We start from the raw sequence: 18,457 nt of genomic DNA, 5'->3' as shown, positions 1-18,457 counted from the left end.
AGCTGTTCCTCCGTCAGCTGCCTAACCCGGTACGCCTCGCCCTGGCAAGCACGACGATCACGGATCCCCGGGCCCTTGCCAGAGAAGCCGACAAGATCTCCGCCGCAGGTCAGCGCATCGCAGCGGCGACATGGGACCCACCGCCGTCCGACGCAACACCCATGGCGCCCGAGCACCCGGCACGGTCGACGACCGAACTGCCGACGCAATTGGCGGCCGCTACACCGAGCCGACCACCTCCAGCACGACGACCGGGGCCTCCACCTGACCAAGCGTGGTGTTACTATCATGCCAGGTTCGGACAGAAGGCCCGGGCATGCCGACCCCCGTGCACCTTCGGCAGGCCGGGAAACGGCCGGGCCGGCGTTCATTACCAGCCATGAGCGCCGGCCACACGGGCAACTTACTGTTCATCATGGATAAAGCGTCCGGACGGCGCTTCCTGTGCGACACCGGCGCCCAACTGAGCGTCATACCCGCCTCTGACCAGGACAGGCAGTCCGCGGTTTGCGGCCCCTCCTTGGTTGCGGCCAACGGATCGACCATCCGCACCTTCGGCCCGCGCAACGTCACCCTCTGCTTCGGCGGCCAACGCTTTGCTTGGACGTTTGTAACCGCAAACGTGCCCATTGCTCTGCTAGGCGCCGACTTCCTCTGCGCACACGGACTGCTGGTGGACGTCCAACGGCGTCGTTTAATCAACGCCGAAACCTTCAGCTCCCTGGTATGCACATTGAGCAGCTCCGCGCCGACCGAGCTGGCATGCGCCGTCCCGGCGGCGAACGAGTTTGCTCGCCTGCTCACGGAGTTCCCGGCCCTCACGCGGCCGACGTTTTCGGCCGTCGCAGTACGGCATGGGATCGAGCACCACATACCAACCACGGGCCCGCCGGTCTACGCCAGGGCCCGCCGCCTCCACCCAGCCAAGCTCGCCGTGGCGAAGGCCGAATTCGACGCGTTGGAGCACCTCGGCATCGTGCGGCGCTCCGATAGCGCGTGGGCCTCGCCACTGCACATCGTGCCAAAGCCGGGGGGTGGATGGTGCCCGTGTGGCGACTACCGCCGTCTCAATGACGCTACCACCCCCGACAGGTACCCGATCCCGCATATCCAAGACTTCTCCGCCCGTCTGGCGGGACGGGTCATTTTTTCGAAAATTGATCTCATACGGGGATATCACCAGGTACCTGTCAGGGCGGCCGACGTCCCTAAAACGGCAGTCATCACGCCGTTCGGCTTATTCGAATTCTTGCGGATGCCGTTTGGTCTCAAGAACGCGGCTCAGGCGTTCCAGCGCTTGATGGACGGCGTGCTGCGTGACCTGCCGTTCCTTTTCGTTTACCTGGACGACATCCTCGTCGCCAGCACGTCCCGGGCCGAGCACCTCCTCCACCTCCGAACACTGTTCGGGCACCTCAGCGAGCACGGCCTCATCGTCAACCCGGCCAAATGCCACTTCGGCACGACGGCCGTTGATTTTTTGGGCCACCACATCACCAAGAACGGGGCCGTGCCGCTGCCAACCAAGGTCGAGGCCATCACCACGTTCCCGCGTCCCCGCACCATAAAGGCCCTGCAGGAATTCCTGGGAATGGTGAATTTTTATCACCGCTTCGTGCCCCGTGCTGCTCAACTCATGCGGCCCCTCTACGAAGCCCTCCGGGGCAAGCCGGCCAAGCACGACATCGCCTGGTCCGCAGCAATGGATGCGGCCTTCCAAAGCTCAAAGTGGGCCCTCGCCGACGCAACACTGCTCGCTCACCCGGTGCTCAACGCTCCCATCGCCCTCACCACGGATGCCTCCGACTACGCGGTGGGCGCCGTACATGAGCAATGGGTGAACGGGGTTTGGCAGCCACTCGCTTTTTTCAGCCGGCAGCTCCGGCCGAACGAGCTCAAATACAGCACGTTTGACCGGGAGCTCCTCGGTCTACACCTGGCCGTCCGCCATTTCCGCAACCTCCTGGAGGGCTGACCTTTCACGGCGTTCGTCGACCACAAGCCGTTGGTTTACGCCATGGCCAAGGTCACGGAGCCGTGGTCGGCCCGCCAACAGCGCCACCTCTCCGCCGTGTCGGAGTTTACCACGGACATCCGGCACGTCGCCGGCAAAAACAACGCCGTGGCCGACTGTCTTTCCCGGGCCAGCGCGAACGCGGTCCACCTGGGCGTGGACTTTGCGCTTATGGCGGCGGACCAAACCACCGACACCACGGTGCAAGCCCTCCGGGCGGCGGACACGGGCCTCCGCCTGGCCGACATCCCCTTCGCGGACACTGTCCTGCTCTGCGACGTCTCCCAAGGCCAGCCTCGCCCCATCGTGCCCGTCACCTGGCAACGCCGCATCTTCGCCTCCCTCCACGGCCTTTCCCACCCGGGCCGGAAAGCTTCCCAGAAGCTGGTGTCGGCGCGATTCGTCTGGCACGGCCTTCGTCGGGACGTCCGCGATTGGACCAGCACCTGCACGGCCTGCCAACGGGCCAAGGTCCACCGACACACCCAGGCCCCGCTGGCACCTTTCACCGTGCCCGAACGACGTTTCGACCACGTCAACGTGGATCCGGTGGGCCCCCTCCCCCCGTCACGGGGGTTCACACACCTGCTCACCATGGTGGACAGGACCACCAGGTGGCCGGAGGCCGTTCCCCTCGTCTCCACCACCACCGCCGACGTGGCGCAGGCTTTCATCGCCACCTGGGTCGCCCGCTTCGGCGCACCGGCGGACATCTCGTCAGACCGCGGACCACAGTTCACCTCCGAGCTGTGGGGCGCGGTCGCCCGCAACCTGGGGGTCAAGCTCCACCGGACTACGGCCTACCACCCCCAAGCAAACGGGTTGTGCGAGCCATTCCACCGCTCCATGAAGGCCGCGCTCATGGCAGGCCTTCAAGACGGCGGTTGGGCCGACCGGCTGCCGTGGGTCCTTTTGGGCCTCCGCACGGCCCCCAAGGAGGACCTCCAGGCATCCACCGCCGAGCTTGTCTATGGCCAGGCGCTACGCATCCCGGGCGAATTCGTGCCCGACACTACCAGTCCCTGGTCCGCAGCTCACCAGCGCTCGGACCTCCAGGAGGCCGCCCGGCGGTTTGCCCCCGTGCCAACATCCCACCACGGTGACCCCCAGTCCTACGTCCCCCCAGCACTTCGCACAGCGGAGTATGTTTTTGTGCGTCACGACGCACATCGGGGGCCACTCCGGCCGCCGTACGACGGGCCCTTCCGGGTGCTGCGACGGGACGACAAGTCGTTCATCATCGACATCGGCGGCAGGTCGGACCGGATTGCGGTGGACCGCCTTAAGCCGGCGCACGTGGACGTCGACCACCCACCACGGGTGGCCCTTCCGCCACGGTGAGGCCGCCCCCCGTCCACGGTGCCCCCCACTCGACCGCCCACCACCACACCGGACCCCCTCCAACGACCCGCCAGGGGTCGCTTCGGCCGGGTCATCAGGACCCCCCTCAAATTGACCCTGCCGGTGCTAGTCGATTCTGGGGGTACGTGTGTAGCGGCTACCGCTGGGTTTTCACAATCGCCTTGCACCTATCAAGGACGCGGAGCGATCACCATGCCGGGCTCGTCCAAGACGCCCGGGCAGGCTCACCCTCAACTTGCCAGGCCGCAGCCAGGACGCTGGGCCACGCCCCCTCTCGCCTTTCCTGGGCAAACGCTCCGGGATAATATGTATATTTATTGCTGCCCGATAAACGGGCTTTTCAGAGTGCCTGAGTGTTTGGTTTGAATAAAGCAACTCGGATGAATTCCAGCTTTTTGTCGCGTCCATTCTTCCGATCGACGTGGGAGCCCCAGCTCCTTCAAATCCCCCTTTCGCTCCGCGGTGCGACGGGGGACAATTAAAGATGTTTATCAACAGCTCCTCGAAAGCGAGACAGTCAGACCTTAGCTTTGATGGAGAAATGGGTCCTATTACCCCCATTAGCCTGGGATTAGACTGAAATCCCTTACATAATTATGCATGTGTATGCACAGTACGTGTGTATGTATGTGTACGTGGGTACGTGTGTATATGTGTACATAATGTCGTGCGACTCCCCTTGGTTAATACCGGGCGAGTCACGGGGAGCCAAAGCCAGCTTCAAGTCCAAGGCGTTCAGTTCAAATAGCGGATTTCAAATATGCGGGGAAAGAAAGGGGAAGGCGAAGCTGAAGCTTACCTGTCGCGATCGCCAGCAGTCCCAACCTGCAAAAAGTAACTCAAACAGAGGCGGATTTAAAATGTACAAAAATAAACAGGTTTATTAAAACGGATACCGATAACAAGAAAACGCGACGATAAAATCAAATTCGTAATCGGAACGTCCCCACACCCGACTTATAACACAGACACAGGAAGAAAATAAACTGGAAAATAATGGGGAGTAATTTAATTGTGGCACTTGGGGGGGGGGGCTCTCGCCAGGAATCGCTGAGGCTCTGGAGGTCGGGCCGGCGGTGCGCACGGAGCGCGTGCGTTGGCGGGAAACAGGCCTCACTCGCGCAGGCCCGTTCGCGCTACAGCGCTCGTACGAGGTCTCGTCACGCTGCAGCGGCAAACCGCGCATCAATTCCACCTGCAAAACGCTGCACGTCTCCCGGCGACGTCTCTGAACACAGCCGGTCCAAGCACAAACGCGCGAAGGAGAAGAACAAAGGAACCAGAGGAAAGAAAGAACAGGGCAAGATCTGAGGGTCAGAAAACAAGAGGGCCAGAGCAAGCAAGATTCCAGGGTCAGAGAGAGAAAATGTCGGTCCTTGAGTTCTTTTAACGTCGGGTCGTGACGTCATCAGCGCTTCTCCACCAATCAGCACACCGCTTCTTGCTCGCCTCTGACGTCCTCGCCAATCGATGCTCTGCTTCCTCCTCGGCCTTCCTTCCACCAATCAGCAGGTAGCTTCTTGCTCCGCCCTGGCCAATCACAAGTCCTTCCTTAACCTGGCCTTCCCGTTGGTTGACTCCCACCCAATAGTGAGTTGCTTCTTGCTCCACCCTGGCCCATCACGAGTCCTTCCTTAACCTGGCCTTCCCGTTGGTCGACTCCCACCCAATAGCGAAGCGCTTCTTGCTACGCCCTGGCCAACCACGGCTCCTCGGGGCGTGTCCCCGGGCTGCCTGTCTTCCGTGGCGATGTAGCCGGCGCGTCCAAATGGCCGTGCTCAGAACTGGCTTCCGGTTGGTTTTATGGTTATTATTTAGTGCAATTAATGGCATTTCCCACTAGTGTCTTTAATGCCGGATCTTTGATGTAGCAGCTCCAAAGGAAACATTTATTATTATATGACAACAAGAACCGTATAGAATAACACGAAAGGAACACAAAAAAATAATATATTGTTGCGGATATGGGATTTGCATCCATTCATATCCGCTTGTAAATATTCCCCTATTTCCTCAATACTTCCCAACTATCCCCAATCCCCCATTCCCTAGTCCCATTTTCTGTAAACAACACTCTGTAGACCCGACCTCCCCCTATTTCCCCCATTAAATGTCGTGCCCAGGTTCACCGCATCTCATGTAAGACAACTATAGGACATCTTGCTAGTTATTCTTAGTCTATGTCAGTTAAGGACTCGTTTCCATTAATTCTGACCCTTCGTTGCACCAGAATGTGATTGTATGGCACCGTTAGGTTAGTTTAGGACCTCCCAATACCTCCCCGCAGCTCTTCCTCACGGTTCAGCAACAACAACAACAACAACAGCAATGGCAGCGGCGTGCACAGGGAGTGCGCGTCCTCACTCCGGCTTGGTTGGTAGGGGGTGTTGGGAGGGCACGAGGCCTTCCCAACGAGCCGCCATCGAACATGTGCTCGACGGGGTTACCAAATAGGGGCTCCCTGTCAGCTCCTCGTCAAGGGCGGAGCCTGGTAACCCCCGCACCCAATGGAAGCGGCGGACCGGCCCCAGGGGGGCGGAGCCAACCAGCCGAGGGCGTGTGACTCCCCGCTGAGCATGCGCAGGAAGAGGGAGGTGACGTAAGATGCGCGCTGAGCTTGGAGCAAGCATGACGTACCCTCCGAGCGCTGTGAGGCCTCCCCGCATCTCTGGACTGGACCGCGCTTTATCCTGTCCCCGAGCCAAGGTGCACCTTGTGCTATCGACTACCTGTCCCTTCCTGCCATCAATCCCTGTGTAAGTCAGCCTTGTTCCGTTTGTCTGTGGTCTGTCTGGGTTAAGATAAGACGGTATTTAAGTGCCTATCTCTTCTGTGTCTTTACCTCACTACCGTGTAATCTACCCCCTTTTCTCCACCACTGTAATTATACCCTCCTCCGGAGGTCTTGAGAACTGTACCCTTGCGTCGTTTCATCTATCCCAGTCGTTGTGTCCTTTCCATCATTGATTTAGCATAGCGCGATTTGGTCAACGTCTGGGTGGAATCGGGGTCTGGTCGGGGAATAACTGTTCGGTCGCGGTCATACCAACCGCTCGGTCAAAAATAACATCCAAACCGCGTCCGTAACAATATATTAATACTTCTCGAAGTAACAGAAAAAAGTATGAAAAATACAATGAAGGAGCATACAAACAACAACAACAACAGCCACAGCCACAACAATTACTTGTTATTTTTTAAAAATCCTTTTTTTGTGTTTTGCTTCTTTCTTTTTTTCAACATTCAGAATCGAGGCTCATGTAAGAGCTAAAAGCTGAACATGAAAACATGCACAGACATAAAACATGGAGGGAGCGGGAGACAAGAGGGGGAGAGAGGGAAGCACACAAGCACAACAGCAGAGAACAGGGACATCGGTAGATCTGTGGAAGGGGGAGGGCTGGGGAGGTGAGAGGGGTACACGGTATAGAGCAAATGAACACTTCTAGGAATTTCAGGAAACAAGTTGGAGATTGAAAGAGACGGATTTGGGGTGTTTTAACGGCGGTAGAAAAGATCAAGGTTTTGGGTGGGGAAAGATAAGAGATGGTGGTGAACAGATGTTTTAAAGACCTGGAGGGAGGAGTGGGATTGAAGAGAGTGAGGGAGTTTGTTCCAGAGGCGGGAGAAAATAGGAATGAAGGAGTGAAGGTGAGCAGAGAGTCTTGATTTTGGCAGTTTCACAGAAAGAGGGTTGCTGGCAGACTTGTGCGTCCTGCAGGAATATTTTGGGGGTAGAGCACAGACAGAGCAGGGGGGTCTAGGCCGGAGAGGAGTCGGTAGTAGACAGAAAGACAATCAATCTGCCTAGGGTGAGAGAGAGAGAAAAGCCCTCAGAATCAGCTTCACCGCAGGAGATACCAATGATTCTGAAAGGTTTGGTTTCTACAGCGTGAAGCCGAGCTAGGTGTGAGGCAGGGGTACCAGCCCAGAGGGGAGAACAGTATTCCATTGAGCTGCGGATGAAAGCTTTGTATGTGGTGAGGAGCTCAGGTGTACCCAGAAAGGACTTGGCACGATGGAGGATGCCCAGTCGACGACTGGCTTTGGAGGCCAGCTTGGAAATGTGGTTTTCCCAGGAAAGATCATGGCATATAGTGAGACCCAAAAGCTTGTGACAGAACTTCTTTGAGAGGATTGTTCAGAAAGTAGATGGGAGGGTTGTCCAGACGGTCTTTTCGGAGAGACAAAGTGAGAGTGTGAGATTTGTCAGGATTGAAAGACATGTTCCACTTGTTTGACCAGTTTGATATTGTCCAGGTCTGCAGAGAGTGAAGAGTCTGCTGCCTGCTGATCTGAGGGTTGAGATATGGAGCGGCAGAGAGTGGAGTCATCAGCAAAGAGATAGAGAATTTTCCACCAGAGAGTCGGAGAGATCATTGATGAAGACCAGAAAAAGCACAGGGCCCAGAACACTGCCTTGGGGAACTCCAGCCTGAACAAGAAGGGGAGATGAGATAATTCCATTCAGAGCCACACGTTGACTGCGACCAGAGAGGAAGTCCGCAAGCCACGCGTGGAGGTTACCATCAATATCATAAGAGGAGGGTTTGGTGAGCAGAGCGGGGTGCCAGACCGTATCGAAGGCACGAGATATGTCAAGGGAGACAGCTCTGATTTCCTGTTTGGCATTGAGGACCTCCATCCATTGTTGAGCCAGCAGAAGCAGCATGTCCAGAGTATAGTGACCTGGTCTGAATCCAAATTGATGATCTGAGATCAAGCCATTGGAGAAGAGGAAAGATTTCATATCAGAAGCAATGATGGATTCCATGACCTTGCTGATGATTGGGAGCAGGCTGATTGGTCTGTGGTTGCAAGGATCTGTTTTGGCAACTACTTCATTTTACATCCTCATTGACACACACACAGATACACATGCAAGATGTTTGCGAAGTACAACCTACAACATGCGGGCCACCTTTGGAGATCTCATGGTGAACCAGCAAAAGGAAATAGCTCTGGTTCCAATAAATGTGACAAAACTATTTTACGCAATCGAGCCATTTCTGGTTCCAATCAGACACCGTGAACATAATGCGCTTTGGGATAATTGTTGGAATAAAGATTCCATGAAAACCGAGGTTTCTTTTACAAGTGACTGCACAGTCCAGGTGTTAACTCATCGCGTCCTTTAGTCTCATTCAAAAGATCATGCATGGTAGGTCCATTCATTTGAGATACTAAAGGACATGACTGAAGATACTGTATCTTTCGATGTTCAAGTGGAATCCTGATGCTATTCACACGTGCGTATTGAAATAGGTAGTCCACACCATATATTGTGGTCACCTGTGGATACTTGCCACGTATACTTTATGTATTAGTCTGTATGACATGTGTGGTGTTACCTACTAACCTGTTGGGTATACACTGTCGTTCTCGATATTTAATTCCACCGCCGCAGCTTCGCCCACACTGAGACCATCCGCCCCAGGACCTCCACTCATCACGCTGCCATCTTTCACCCTGCAGGTGACATGTCAGTACAAATCAGGTGCACATAAGCACGTTAAACATGGAGGCGAGGAGGCTACTGTCCAAGGGATATCGTGAAGGTTACGAGAGGGAATTGGCATTCGTTTCTGAGCTTGGTAGAATTACCGAGTTCACCATATTGGGGAATTTCCAACACCATCATTACTCATGTTTTCAATTCTGGAATGAAATCCCATTTATGTCATCAATGGAACATTTTGGTCGTCTTTTTCACTCCGTCTTACACGTGTCCGTGGTCAAGTATTGTGGTCAAGGCAGGGCAGAAGCTTGGTGCCATTGGACCTCGCCCATTATAAAAGGAACAGGAGCAGAAGATAGGAAGAAGAAGAAGATGTTATGAGCTGTATTGTCATCAGTAGTATAAAAGGGCCAGTGGTGCACAGACACTGGCTTAGAGGAGGTAGGAAACATGTTATAGTCGAAGCCGGAGAAGGGTGTGCTTGGATGAGAACCAGGGACGTCCGAGTGCACCACCCAAAGACAAGGCCTATTGAGACGTGCAAGTTCTACAGGGATGTCAAGCATTAACCCTATTGTTTACCTCCCAAAGCAGAAACGTTTACTTCCATGCATTTGTCCTCCTCTTCTGTCGCCCACGGACAGGTCTTCCCAAGTCTGTCGCCATATTACCTTTCCTCTCGGCTTTGAAGTCTGCCACCTCGCGATCTCTCTCCATTTCCCCCATTTGAGTTTTTATAGACCCGATAAAACTCTGTGAACCATTTGCACCTACAACCAGTCTCCTTGTGCTGCGCTGCATCCACACATTCCTGTCCAGTTGTTTGAACATGCCCCGGTTTCTGTCTGAGGATCCTCGGGCTTCTGCCATTATACTCTCCCATGCACCTTTACGCACCTTTACACTCGCAACAAAATGGGGTTCTGTCGCTGACCATTTTGAGATCGACAGACTCCTCCTGATACAGCAAAGAACACATCTCGAATCTAAAAAAAACCATCAAACAACAACTGTCATTGACCATTTTGAGATCGACAGACTCCTGATACAGCAAAGGACATGTCTCGAATCCAAAAAAAACAACTGTCAGTGACCATTTTGAGATCGACAGACTCCTGATACAGCAAAGAACACATCTCGAATCTAAAAACAAAACAAAACAAAAAAACAAATGTCAGTGACCATTTTGAGATCGACAGACTCCTGAAACAGCAAAGGACGCATTTCGAATCTAAAAAAAACAACAACAAAAAACTGTCATTGACCATTTTGAGATTGACAGACTCCTGATACAGCAAAGAATACATCTCGAATCTAAAAAAAACAAAACAAAAAAACAAATGTCAGTGACCATTTTGAGATCGACAGACTCCTGAAACAGCAAAGGACGCATTTCGAATCTAAAAAAAACAACAACAAAAAACTGTCATTGACCATTTTGAGATTGACAGACTCCTGATACAGCAAAGAACACATCTCGAATCTTAAAAAAAAACAAAAAAAAAACTGTCAGTGACAAGTTTGAAATCGACAGACTCCTGATACAGCAAAGAACACATCTCGAATCTAAAAACAAAACAAAACAAAAAAACAAATGTCAGTGACCATTTTGAGATCGACAGACTCCTGAAACAGCAAAGGACGCATTTCGAATCTAAAAAAAACAACAACAAAAAACTGTCATTGACCATTTTGAGATTGACAGACTCCTGATACAGCAAAGAATACATCTCGAATCTAAAAAAAACAAAAAAAACAACTGTCAGTGACCATTTTGAGATCGACAGACTCCTGAAACAGCAAAGGACGCATTTCGAATCTAAAAAAAACAACAACAAAAAACTGTCATTGACCATTTTGAGATTGACAGACTCCTGATACAGCAAAGAACACATCTCGAATCTAAAAACAAAACAAAACAAAAAAACAAATGTCAGTGACCATTTTGAGATTGACAGACTCCTGATACAGCAAATAACACATCTCGAATCTAAAAACAAAACAAAACAAAAAAACAAATGTCAGTGACCATTTTGAGATCGACAGACTCCTGAAACAGCAAAGGACGCATTTCGAATCAAAAAAAAACAACAACAAAAAACTGTCATTGACCATTTTGAGATTGACAGACTCCTGATACAGCAAAGAATACATCTCGAATCTAAAAAAAACAAAACAAAAAAACAAATGTCAGTGACCATTTTGAGATCGACAGACTCCTGAAACAGCAAAGGACGCATTTCGAATCTAAAAAAAACAACAAAAAACTGTCATTGACCATTTTGAGATTGACAGACTCCTGATACAGCAAAGAACACATCTCGAATCTTAAAAAAAAAAAAAAAAAAAACTGTCAGTGACAAGTTTGAAATCGACAGACTCCTGATACAGCAAAGAACACATCTCGAATCTAAAAACAAAACAAAACAAAAAAACAAATGTCAGTGACCATTTTGAGATCGACAGACTCCTGAAACAGCAAAGGACGCATTTCGAATCTAAAAAAAACAACAACAAAAAACTGTCAGTGACCATTTTGAGATTGACAGACTCCTGATACAGCAAAAGACATGTCTCGAATCTTTAAAAAAAAAAAAAAAAAAGTAAGAAAGATGCCATGTTTGTCTCGGTGTGCATTCCCCTCCATTTCTCTTTTCAGATCTCAAGGACAGACATTTACTGAAAGGAGGACTCTGGAGCTTCCACATGGAGTTCATCTGGATCGTAACGTTTGCAATCGGAACCGAAATGGAATTCTCTTTTATTTTTATTTTTAACTTCAATGCAATTTTTTTTGATCACTCTTCCTGCGCTCAAAGTAAACATTCAGTACCAACATGTCCATGATCCGTGCAGAGTTCCTTTTCTTTGATCCGACAACTCCAGGAGTAGCGAAGAGTCTCGAGCGACATCCGCAAGCTCGTACATGTACTTACATGCAGAGAATATCATGCCGGGTTAATAATACGCTCGGAATGTTCAGACCTTCCTTGACGTTAAAGATCCCTCGGTGTATTTCCTGAAGAGTACACGAGTTATCGCCGGCACGCTGAACAAATTACAAATTCCTGCCAAAATCTCCTTCAGTCGAACGTCAGGCCGAGCCGAGCGGTTTGTGCAAGACTTGGGCCAAAAGTATTCCCCAGGCAGAGCGCACAAGAAGGTGGGGATCATTGGGCCCGTTAGGTGGTAGTAGTAGGTTATTTTGTTTAATATGACAAAATAATAAACACGTCAGTGTCACTCCAACTCTAAGTAGTACCACCTTGGAGAGGAGACCGACAGGTGACGGGGCGACGCCCGGTGACTACCTTCATAAATGGCTGGACGTGATCGCATTGGCAGCTGCGGATTGTAAGATGTTGCAGAATGTTAAAAATCTGAGACATTTTACGATGTACAACTACAGTTTTGGGGGTTACACCTGGGATTTATACCTGGATGACCCAATGTGGAGGCTGCATTGTAACCAGACCCACGATGATACAAGTGATTCAGACAAAGAAGAGTTCAGGTAAAGAGAATGAAATGTCTGGAGCATTGTGGGGTAATACGTAGAGCAGTAGGGCAGGAAAAAGGGGCTCATGTCAAATTTACTTGTGAATGAGCTGCAGGCTTTCCGCCAGAATGACTCCAACTGCCGATCTGGTGATGCACCAGCAAGGTGTTACCTCGTGAATCATGGTGTCCTCGGGAAATTCCCACTGTCGTGTCTGCAACTCATGTCACACTTTCAAAGTTGAAAAAGAGGATAAAAAGAACTTACGTGACTCACAGCAACAACAACGGCGAGTTCAAGGAAGATCATATAACGGGTCATGGCGAGTCTGAAACAAAACAATGTAAAACATTTATGGAGTTACACCACCACTTACAGCATGAACCTGACAACTCTACCCCTCCAGCAGCCTCGCTCCCCACTTACAGCATGAACCTGACAACTCTATCCCTCCAGCACACTCGCTCCCCACTTACAGCATGAACCTGACAACTCTATCCCTCCAGCACACTCGCTCCCCACTTACAGCATGAACCTGACAACTCTACCCCTCCAGCAGCCTCGCTCCCCACTTACAGCATGAACCTGACAACTCTATCCCTCCAGCACACTCGCTCCCCACTTACAGCATGAACCTGACAACTCTATCCCTCCAGCATCCTCGCTCCCCACTCACAGCATGAACCTGACAACTCTACCCCTCCAGCACCCTCGCTCCCCACTCACAGCATGAACCTGACAACTCTACCCCTCCAGCACCCTCGCTCCCCACTCACAGCATGAACCTGACAACTCTACCCCTCCAGCATCCTCGCTCCCCACCTACAGCATGAACCTGACAACTCTATCCCTCCAGCACCCTCGCTCCCCACTCACAGCATGAACCTGACAACTCTATCCCTCCAGCACCCTCGCTCCCCACTCACAGCATGAACCTGACAACTCTACCCCTCCAGCATCCTCGCTCCCCACTTACAGCATGAACCTGACAACTCTACCCCTCCAGCACCCTCGCTCCCCACTCACAGCATGAACCTGACAACTCTATCCCTCCAGCACACTCGCTCCCCACTCACAGCATGAACCTGACAACTCTACCTCTCCAGCACACTCGCTCCCCACTCACAGCATGAACCTGACAACTCTATCCCTCCAGCACACTCGCTCCCCACTCACAGCATGAACCTGACAACTCTATCCCTCCAGCACACTCGCTCCCCACTCACAGCATGAACCTGACAACTCTACCTCTCCAGCATCCTCGCTCCCCACTCACAGCATGAACCTGACAACTCTACATCTCCAGCATCCTCGCTCCTCACTTACAGCATGAACCTGACAACTCTACATCTCCAGCATCCTCGCTCCACACTTACAGCATGAACCTCACAACTCTACATCTCCAGCATCCTCGCTCCTCACTTACAGCATGAACCTCACAACTCTACCCCTCCAGCATCCTCGCTCCACACTTACAGCATGAACCTGACAACTCTACCTCTCCAGCATCCTCGCTCCACACTTACAGCATGAACCTGACAACTCTACATCTCCAGCACACTCGCTCCCCACTCACAGCATGAACCTGACAACTCTACCTCTCCAGCACACTCGCTCCCCACTCACAGCATGAACCCGACAACTCTACATCTCCAGCACACTCGCTCCACACTTACAGCATGAACCTGACAACTCTACATCTCCAGCACACTCGCTCCCCACTCACAGCATGAACCTGACAACTCTACCTCTCCAGCACACTCGCTCCCCACTCACAGCATGAACCTGACAACTCTACCCCTCCAGCACCCTCACTCACTTACAGCATGAACCTGACAACACTACCCCTCCAGCACCCTCACTCCTCACTTACAGCATGAAACTGACAACTCTACCCCTCCAGCACCCTCGCTCCTTACTTACAGCATGAACCTGACAACTCTACCCCTCCAGCACCCTCGCTCACCACTTACAGCATGAACCCGACAACTCTACCCCTCCAGCACCCTCGCTCCTTACTTACAGCATGAACCTGACAACTCTACCCCTCCAGCACCCTCGCTCCTTACTTACAGCATGAACCTGACAACTCTACCCCTCCAGCACCCTCGCTCCTCACTTACAGCATGAACCTGACAACTCTACCCCTCCAGCACCCTCGCTCCTTACTTACAGCATGAACCTGACAACGCTACCCCTCCAGCACCCTCGCTCCCCACTCACAGCATGAACCTGACAACTCTACCCCTCCAGCACCCTCGCTCCTTACTTACAGCATGAACCTGACAACTCTACCTCTCCAGCACCCTCGCTCCTCACTTACAGCATGAACCTGACAACTCTACCCCTCCAGCACCCTCGCTCCTTACTTACAGCATGAACCTGACAACTCTACCCCTCCAGCACCCTCGCTCCCCACTCACAGCATGAACCTGACAACTCTACCTCTCCAGCACCCTCGCTCCTTACTTACAGCATGAACCTGACAACTCTACCCCTCCAGCACCCTCGCTCCCCACTCACAGCATGAACCTGACAACTCTACCCCTCCAGCACCCTCGCTCCTTACTTACAGCATGAACCTGACAACTCTACCCCTCCAGCACCCTCGCTCCCCACTCACAGCATGAACCTGACAACTCTACCCCTCCAGCACCCTCGCTCCCCACTCACAGCATGAACCTGACAACTCTACCCCTCCAGCACCCTCGCTCCCCACTCACAGCATGAACCTGACAACACTACCTCTCCAGCACCCTCGCTCCCCACTCACAGCATGAACCTGACAACTCTACCTCTCCAGCACCCTCGCACCCCACTCACAGCATGAACCTGACAACTCTACCTCTCCAGCACCCTCGCTCCCCACTTACAGCATGAACCTGACAACTCTACCTCTCCAGCACCCTCGCTCCCCACTTACAGCATGAACCTGACAACTCTACCCCTCCAGCACCCTCGCTCCCCACTCACAGCATGAACCTGACAACTCTACCTCTCCAGCACCCTCGCTCCTTAATTACAGCATGAACCTGACAACTCTACCTCTCCAGCACCCTCGCTCCCCACTCACAGCATGAACCTGACAACTCTACCTCTCCAGCACCCTCATCCACCACATTCACTTAATGAGTTGGTTTGTGATGACAAGCAAAACTGAACACACGGTGTTTGGCCAGGTAAACACCCAGCACGTACAGGTAAAAAGCCGGTTCTGGGAGAAAAACATGGACCTGCAGCAGGTAACACGCGATTCGGGCAGGTAAAGACCTGGCTCAGGCAGTGCAGGTAAAGACACAGCACTGACAGGTAAACGCGCAGCACGTACAGGTAAAAAGCCAGCTCCGAGAAGTAAACATGGAGATCCAGCAGGTAACACGCGACTCTGCAGGGAAGTAAGACCTGCCTTGGACAGGTAAAAAGCCGGCTCTGCGAGGTAAACATGGGGCTCGGGCAGGTAACACGTGACTCAGACAGGTGAACACCCAGCACGGACATGTAAAAAGCTTGCTCCGGCAGGTAAACACGGGGCTTGGACATATAAGCATGTGGCTTGGGAAGGTAAGCCTAAGTTACAAAGAAAAACAAAAGTACAGGTACCCACATATAGTTGCCTCACTCGTCAATACGCAACTCGAACAAACATAACGAACCTGACCAAGTCGGCTGGCGCAGCTCGAACACCTTTGCGCGTCGAACCATCCGTGTCCCCCCCACGCCTCCAATCCGAGCGTGCTTCCCCCGTGAGACGATCACTGGGTGTGGCTGTCCTGGGTCGGGCCCGTCACACTCCTGGGTAATTGAAATGGACGGCGAGACTCTGTGTGATCCGCCAGATCAGACAGGCTTTTGTGCGTACACCTGCAGTGAGTCAAATAACAAGCAGGTGCATGGAATGCATGGGGAAATCAAACTTCCATTTTGACAACAACAATTTACAAACTTTCACTTTCACAGCAACAACTTACACACAAACTTTCACTTTCACAGCAACAACTTACACACAAACAACTTACACACAAACTTTCACTTTCACAGCAACAACTTACACACAAACAACTTACACACAAACTTTCACTTTCACAGCAACAACTTACACACAAACTTTCACTTTCACAGCAACAACTTACACACAAACAACTTACACACAAACTTTCACTCTCACAGCAACAACTTACACACAAACTTTCACTCTCACAGCAACAACTTACACACAAACTTTCACTCTCACAGCAACAACTTACACACACACTTTCACAAGAACAACTTACACACAAACTTTCACCCTCACAGCAACAACTTACACACAAACTTTCACTTTCACAGCAACAACTTACACACAAACAACTTACACACAAACTTTCACTTTCACAGCAACAACTTACACACAAACTTTCACTCTCACAGCAACAACTTACACACAAACTTTCACTTTCAGAGCAACAACTTACACACAAACAACTTACACACACACTTTCACTCTCACAGCAACAACTTACACACACACTTTCACTCTCACAGCAACAACTTACACACAAACTTTCACTCTCACAGCAACAACTTACACACAAACTTTCACTCTCACAGCAACAACTTACACACAAACCTTTTCGTGGAAAGACGAGTTGACAGACCCTGCACCTCTTTCTGTTGTCCATTCATTTTTCTCCCAAAATACAGTATTCTGGAAACGGCAACTTGAGCATACGTGTGTTCACAAAGTGAAGTACAAATTGTTTACAAGAGTTTAAAGACTACCTTCCAGATGGTGTTAGCAGCCGTTTTTGGTCGAGCTTCGAATGACTGTCGTTGTGGGTGGAATGGTGTGAAATACCACATATATATATATATATATATATATATATATATATATATATATATATACTGTACTCGCATACCACCGAAGTACCGAAAACGTCTTTATTCATACAGTGGGTCACGTGGGTCGTTCAAATAAAATAATTTATTCACCGTTTAAAAAGCAGTGAAATAGTCGTCCGAGTCGTTAATATACATTTAACATAACCTTGGCCACATTATAACAACAGGTTCTTAAAAGCTAGCGACGGTCAGGTATGATATATACAGACGTATTACTGGGATTGGATTTGCTCAATGTGTACGTACTTTGTGGACGAACAGATGCTAGTTTGTTTGCTGAATGTAATTACCGCAAACTTTTGCCTTGATTCGTGCAAAGCTGGAAGGGGAGAAAAGTTAAAACAAGTAGACACCACTCCCATGCCAAATAAATAAATAACATATCGTGCCGCCGAGCAGCACCTGGAGACAGCATTGCGAGGGACAGGTGTACAATAATTGATTGATTAATTGCGTAATTAAAATAAATAAATGATAATCGTAAAATAAAATAACATCTTAATCATTTGGCTAATGGCATACCGAAACCACCAATTTTATCCGTATATGTAACTTTTTGAAAATTAAATAAAGAATTAATCAAAAAATTAAATAATTAAACAATTAATTAATAAATCCAAAATATCCTTTATAGCCACATCACTTTATCACTGTCATGTCCAAATATGAGCTTCCCAGCTCAAAAGGTGCCTGAGATATTGCCCAGATGAGAAAGAAAATAAAAAAATGATCAATAATGAAAATAAATAAATAGTAATGGTAAAATAATTAAACTATTAATTAATTTGCTACTAGAATACCTAAACCACCACTGTTTCATCCGAATCTGCAATTTTTTGAAAATAATTAATCAGGTAATGAATTCAAAAATTAAATAATTAATTGATTAATCATTACATAAAAAATACCGTTTACAGCCAAATCCCTTGGTCACTGTCGTGTCCAAATATCAGTTTCCTAGCTCAAAAGGTGCCTGAGATAATGCCCAGAAGAGAAAGAAAATAAATAAATGATTAATAAATAGATAATAATTAATTAATCAATTAATTGATTAATCCCCCAAAAATACTGTTTTTGCCAAAGCACTTTCTCATTATTGTGCCCAAATTTCAGCTTCCTAGCTCAAAGGATGGCTGAGACATTGCCCGGAAAAACAAGAAAGAAAGAAAACAAGAAAGAAAGAAAATATACAGGAAAGAAAGAAAACAAAGAAGAAAAAAAGAAAACAAGTAAGAAAGAAAAC

General features: G+C 50.2%; 1 protein-coding gene across 9 annotated transcripts in view; it reads right to left on the bottom strand.

Annotated features, from left to right (window-relative positions):
* The window catches only part of LOC137434922 (papilin-like), a 114,183-nt gene extending 97,989 nt beyond the window's left edge, over positions 1 to 16,194 (bottom strand). Inside the window, exons 1-4 of one of the 9 annotated variants that reach the window (XM_078784927.1) lie at positions 15,987 to 16,034; positions 15,662 to 15,735; positions 12,601 to 12,661; positions 8,736 to 8,845 (exon numbers count right to left, since the gene is read on the bottom strand). In XM_078784927.1, the coding sequence (XP_078641053.1) occupies positions 8,736 to 8,845; positions 12,601 to 12,654 (164 nt within the window). In that variant the 5' untranslated portion in view covers positions 12,655 to 12,661; positions 15,662 to 15,735; positions 15,987 to 16,034. The other 8 variants (XM_078784932.1, XM_078784924.1, XM_078784929.1 and 5 more) reach the window with 8 other exon arrangements.
* Positions 16,195 to 18,457: the final 2,263 nt, after the last annotated feature.

This window comes from Myxine glutinosa, chromosome 9, assembly GCF_964187855.1.
Source record: "Myxine glutinosa chromosome 9, kmMyxGlut1.1, whole genome shotgun sequence".
Lineage (NCBI taxonomy): Eukaryota > Metazoa > Chordata > Myxini > Myxiniformes > Myxinidae > Myxine > Myxine glutinosa.
Note: the sequence above shows the minus strand (reverse complement) of the source record. Positions and strands in the feature narration are given on the sequence as shown.